At 40.6% G+C, this 6,169-nt stretch overlaps 1 protein-coding gene across 3 annotated transcripts; it reads left to right on the top strand.

The window, feature by feature from the left end:
• Positions 1-1,862: 1,862 nt before the first annotated feature.
• LOC125535932 lies at positions 1,863-4,777 on the top strand. 3 transcript variants are annotated; one of them, XM_048699001.1, is made up of 5 exons: positions 1,863-2,676; positions 3,076-3,388; positions 3,464-3,766; positions 3,840-3,948; positions 4,017-4,777. In XM_048699001.1, the coding sequence occupies exons 1-5, from the start codon at positions 1,863-1,865 to the stop codon at positions 4,362-4,364; spliced, it is 1,887 nt and encodes a 628-aa protein (XP_048554958.1). In that variant the 3' UTR covers positions 4,365-4,777. The 3 variants fall into 3 exon arrangements, with proteins under 3 accessions (XP_048554958.1, XP_048554957.1, XP_048554959.1); XM_048699002.1 differs by having other exon boundaries at positions 2,538-2,676; positions 2,969-3,388; XM_048699000.1 differs by having other exon boundaries at positions 1,863-3,388.
• Positions 4,778-6,169: the final 1,392 nt, after the last annotated feature.

Below are 6,169 nucleotides of genomic sequence, written 5' to 3'. Positions count from 1 at the left end.
AAGCTTTTAACCAAACTAGGGTGTTCAATTGGTCTTAAATTTCAATACAGTATTGTAGATCATCACATATGTTCTCTGTTTCTTGTTCAATGATGTCTTATTTGACTCGTTAATCAGTCCAACTTAATATCCTTTTTCCTGTTATCCTTAGAACAAATAGATATGACGTGTATGCAGTGCAGCCCACTAATTATTTAGATTGCATTGCAAACACCCTTTTATACATGCTTTTCATTTTTCATTCAGGTGGCTGCACATATCCTCCAGGTTTCTGTAATTGGGACGGAGTGTATTTCCAGTATGGTGATAACTGTATATATAATAATACTGACTGTGATCATTGGCCTTTTTTTACCTTCTGTCGTAGCTTGATTTTTGTATATGGTGCTTACCTGAGATGCACAAGATCATCAATAACATGATGATATAAAGCAGGGAAATTAACACAGTTGTTTTTTAAAGCACCCTATTATATGGTTTTTATGCTCAGTTTGGATACTTAGATAGTCCAACAATCTTAGTAGTTTTGCAGAAGGAAAGAAGTCCCTACAGCGATTAGAAAGAGTGAATATTTCTAGATAATTGAAGGCCCTGCATATATAATATCAATCATGTGTCCTGTTTTATATTTTTGTTTGTTCATGTGGTGTGTGTTTCCTTTCGATGTAGCCAGAGTTGGGATTATGGGGAGAAAGATGGCAGCATATGTGCAATTGTATTGAACTGAGTGGCGTCTTTGCATACTAGTTAAACCTACAATGGCACATATCTTTTGATGTTTTTCAATTCAAGGTTGATGAAATATTTTAGGATCCAATCATTGAATTAAAATATCTATGTATTCCATGGTTTTCTTGCAAAAAGATTTAAATCAGCTCTCATCTCTTAAATAACACATGTAAAGTTATACACTGACATATTTTTTTTTGTTTCATTACTTCGGCATATCAAAGGGCAATGGATCGAGGTTGGATGAGTCAACCAAGAGCTAGTGCTGCTTACAAAGATGGTGTCGAGCAATTTCTGTCTTTTGCATTCCATGATGTTCCGGCTGGTGATAGAATTCGCTGTCCTTGTGTAAATTGCCGAAATAAAGCTATGCAGAGTTATGATGGAGTGAAAACTCACTTGAGATGTGATGGTATTCTTCAAGGTTACACTAAGTGGGTTTGCCATGGAGAGGATTACAGTGAACCATCATTTGCATTTGCTCATGTATCAGATAACAGTGGCAATCTATCTATTCCTGGCATCCCAAGGAATGTTGTTGGAGAAGGCAACCATGGAAGGATGGATGACATGCCAGGACTCTTAAGTGCTGTCTTTGCTATGGCTAACAGTTGTGAATCTTTATCAAGCACATCTGATGGTGAATTAGATGGCGTTGAATTTGAGAATATGGTACCTAATTCAGTTGAGGATGAGAATGCAGATACTCAAACAAGGAAGAAACCTAATACATATGCAAGCTTCTTAGAGGATGCAAACACGGAGTTATACCCTGGATGTAAAGCATTTTCTAAGTTGTCATTTCTCATCACCTTGTATCACATGAAATGCTTACATGGATGGTCACAAGAATCATTTGCAACGCTACTTGGTGTTTTGTCTGATGCACTTCCACAGGCACAACTACCAAAGAAGTACTATGAGGTACAAAAAATCATCCGTGGCTTAGGCCTTGACTACGAGAAAATTCATGCATGCCCCAATGATTGCATGCTTTTCCAAGGTGAACGAGCTGATCAAGAGTCTTGCCATGTGTGTCCAAGCAGAAGAAGAAACCAGCCAAGGTGTTGCGTTACTTTCCTTTGATACTGAGTATTCAAAGGATCTTTGCAACAAGAAAAACATCAGATGACATGCGTTGGCACGATGAGGGTCGTACTAAAGATGGAAAGATACGGGATCCAGCTGATGGCGAGTGTTGGAAAGATCTTGATGCTAGATACCCCGGTTTTGCTGCTGATCCTCGTAATCCGCGCCTTGGCATTTCGAGTGATGGATTTAACCCTTTTAGGAGTATGAGTTCAAAACATAGTACTTGGCCAGTGATGCTTATCCCGTACAACCTACCGCCTTGGATTTGCATGAAAGAAACATCTCTAATTTTATCGATGATCATTCCTGGACCAGCTTCCCCTGGGAATGACATTGATATATATTTGCAGCCACTGATTGATGAGCTCTTACAGTTATGGGATGGTGTAGACACATTCGACGCTTCCTCGCAGGAGATATTTCCACTCAAGGCTGCACTGTTATGGACTTTAAATGATTTTCCAGCATTAGCTTACCTGTACGGTTGGAGCACAAGTGGTAAATATGGGTTTCCATCATGTGGTCCTTGTACAATATCATTTCGCCTGAATAAGAGTATGAAACTTTGTTATATGGGTCACCGTCGCTGGTTACCACAGGGTCATGTATTTCGAAACCGAAGAAGGCAGGAATTTGATGGCACTAAAGTGACAGAATTGGCACCGACAACTATGAGTGGTAGTTCAGCTTTGAAAAGGTTGCAAGGCAGAGTGTTTGTGTTAGGCAAAAAAGGCAATGTAGCAAAGAAAGCAAAGGGCGGAAAGAAGGTCAAAAACAGTGAAAAAGAAAATGAAATGAATCAAGAGCCGAAGCGTAAAAGGAAGGCAGGCAACAAGAAGTCAATTAAGAACCAAGGTAAGCCTGAGAAGAAGCCTGAGGATTGGTTAAAAAAATCAATATTTTTCAACTTGCCATATTGGGAACTTAACAAGTTAAGGCACAATCTTGATGTAATGCACATAGAAAAGAATGTGTTTGATAATTTAATTGGAACGTTGTTGGATATTGATTCTAAAACAAAGGATGGCCTTAATGCACGGCTTGATTTGGCAGAAATTGGTGAAAATGGAATTCGACATAATCTTCATCCTGTTGTAGATGATAATGGAAAAATAGTATTGCCTGATGCACCATTTACTATGTCTAGAAAACAGCAAGAAATACTTTGTTCAGTGATGCACAATATTAGGACCTCCGATGGATATGCATCAAATTTTTCTAGGCATGTCAACATGAAAGATTGTACAATCTCAGGTCTCAAAAGTCATGATTGTCATGTTATTCTGGAAGATATTCTTCCTCTAGCACTTCGATCCTGTTACCCACACAAAGAGGTCATGGAAATAGTTATCGGGCTGTCTAATTTCTTCAAGAAACTATGCTCGAAAGTGTTAGATGTCTCTGAGCTTGACGAACTTCAAGAGAGTATTGTGATGACACTTTGCAATATGGAGAGAATTTTTCTTCCATCATTCTTTACTATCATGGTGCATCTAATGGTGCACTTGGTTGAAGAAGTTAAACTTGGTGGTCCAGTGCACTATCGGTGGATGTACCCCCTAGAGAGGTATGGCACTTTAACTTCGATTTTATTTAATCTTCAATAGTTTTGAGAAGTAACATCTTGCTTAATTAAATTTAGATCATTTGTTCGGCTGAAAGCACTTGTGCGCAATAGAGCATTTCCTGAAGGTTCAATTGCTGAAGGGTATCTTGCCCAAGAATGCTTGACCTTTTGTTCAAGATTTCTAGAAGGAACTACACGTTTTACAAGACCATCAAGAAACCCCAATCCTTCAGACAAGATAAAAGATTTGTACATGTTCCATAGTGCTGGTGAGCCAATTGGAAAGGCTGTCCCAGTTGGGCAGTTTAATAGCCGGCTTCTTATTCAAGCGCACCGATATGTCTTGCGACATTGTGATGAGCTTGCAGATTTCCGCAAGTATGTATCACTTCTATCTTTAATTAATTTGTTTAGAGTTTGCCAAGAAGTTCATATAATTTAATTGTTACAGTGAATTTGTGGCCGAAGAGAATAGCAAACGATGTGACTCAGCTAATTTGACAGAAGCTGATACCACTAAGTTAATTAATGAACACTTTGCTGACTGGTTGGAACAAAAGGTACATTTTACCGTATTCATGTACTCTGAATTATATAGGCACCTGAATTTAACTAATTGAACATACAGGTTTTACAAAGCGATGGATCAACTATTACAGAAAAGGTAAGAGCTTTGGCTGCAAAACCCAACAGATATGGGGTGCGCTACAGTGGCTATGTCATCAACGGCTTTAGGTTCCACACGATGAGTCATGAGTCAGTGCATGTCACACAAAATAGTGGTGTAGTGAACATTGCAGAAAATGGTGTTAGATATTATGGCAGATTAAGTGACATCTTTGAATTGTCATACAATGATTACAAGGTGGTGTTCTTTAATTGTGATTGGTATGATGTCTACCACAAAGTTGGCATTCAAACGGATGAGTTTGGGTTCACTCTTGTGAACAAGTCTCGGAAAATACACAGGAGATGAGCTAGAGGATGATCCTTTTGTATTTTCCTCCCAAGTGCAGCAGGTTTTCTACGTTCAAGACCCAAAAGCTGAACTATGGAATGTAGTAGTGGAAGTCAGGCCTCGTGATCTTTTTGACATGGGTGTTGACGAATCATCGGATGAAACAGATTAGAGCATTGTGCTTTTGGTTCAGGCTGAAGTATGGTGGAAGCTCTTTGCTGGTGTGGTTCTTTGCATGCAACTACAATTTTAGTTATGGTTTTGGTAGCGGTTTACAAGCACAAAGTCAGAATGCTTTATTATAGTTTGTGGTTGTATTTTTTTTCGTACTAATTCAGGGCACAGCCCAAGTGTACTTGGTTGTGAATTTTAAGTTGATTCTGTAGAATTTCTGTTCCGGAAATTAAGTATCACATTTGGTTTATTGATTATTCCCACATGTTGCAGTTATCTCGTATTGTTATATTACATGGCCGAGAAATGTTGAATATACAATTGTGAATTCTTCTTTTTAAGATCATGCCTTAGACACTCGTCTTTTTCAATGTAAGAAACTAGGTTTTATCAGACTGATGTTCTTTTGTCTGGCCATTGTAAAATGTGTTGCCACAATGTCACAAGTGCATTTTTCTAAGGCTGTTGACTATCAGAACTTGGAAGTGGCAAACTGGCAATGCAGTTAGATAGAAACATTCTGCGATATCCATGGACCGAGTCATTTTTATCGGATTGCAGGTTTCTTTTACCTTGCTGGGATCCAAATGGTGGGTCCAACATTACCAAATTTGGCAGCATTTTGCTACCATTTCAGTACCAACTGCCAAATTTAGAACCGAAAATAAAGTGTCCAGAGTTTGATGAAATTTTGACACAAGGACAACCATATAATGGCTACTATTCTATCAAATTTTCATCAAATTTAGAGTCACTGTTTGAGAAAATCATCCATTCTTCATTTTCAGCCAAAATTTGGCCTAAAACTTGAACCGAAAAACAAAGTGTTCAGAAAATAATGAAATTTTTACACAACGACAACCATATGATTATTATTGTGGGAAATTTTCAATGGTTTTGGCTGAACAGAATAAAAAATAAAATTGAAAAACCAATTCATCGCCTATTGGCAAAAATTTTGAAACCAAATAAGTATCCATATGGATTATGAAATTTTGACACAAGGACAACCATGCTCCGCCTCCTGCTGCGGCGCCTGGCGGCTGTCTCAGCGGTCGTAACAAAGCGGTCGAGCGGCCACGCAGCAGCAAGGTCCAAATCGTTGGGGACCCATCCTGGAGGCACGTCGCTCTTGACGAACGCAAAGCGGGGAGCAGCATTGCGCTAGCCGTACCGCTCCTGTTGCCTCGCCGCGCGCTCCTCCTCAAATACGATGGCACTTGAACCCGACGCACCGCCGTAACCACCTCCTCCGGGGTAGTGGAGGATGCACCACGCTCCTTCATGATCACGGGTGGAAGCTCCTCCTTTATCGGGCGGCGATTGCGGCGTGGCGGCGATGAGGGTCTGTCAATGCGGGCTCATCCTTCATGTGGCAGAGGCATTGGGGGGATGTTGACTCCCGTTTCACGCGGACGCACGCATCGGGGACGGTGGCTCCTCCTTCACGTGGGGCCTCCATGAGAAGATGGGTCCGCTCCTGCCAGACAAGGGACTTCCACCGCCTCTGCCTACCATCATGTAGAACGAGAACTTCACATCGCCGCTGGGCTCGGGGATGGTGACAGGGAGGAGGAGGGGACGGTGGTCAGGGAGGGGGAGTGCGACTCTATGTATCACTTGCGCACGGCTTAAATAGCCACGACCAG

The sequence above is a fragment of the Triticum urartu genome, chromosome 2 (assembly GCF_003073215.2).
Source record: "Triticum urartu cultivar G1812 chromosome 2, Tu2.1, whole genome shotgun sequence".
Lineage (NCBI taxonomy): Eukaryota > Viridiplantae > Streptophyta > Magnoliopsida > Poales > Poaceae > Triticum > Triticum urartu.
This window is presented reverse-complemented; position numbering and strand designations above follow the sequence as displayed.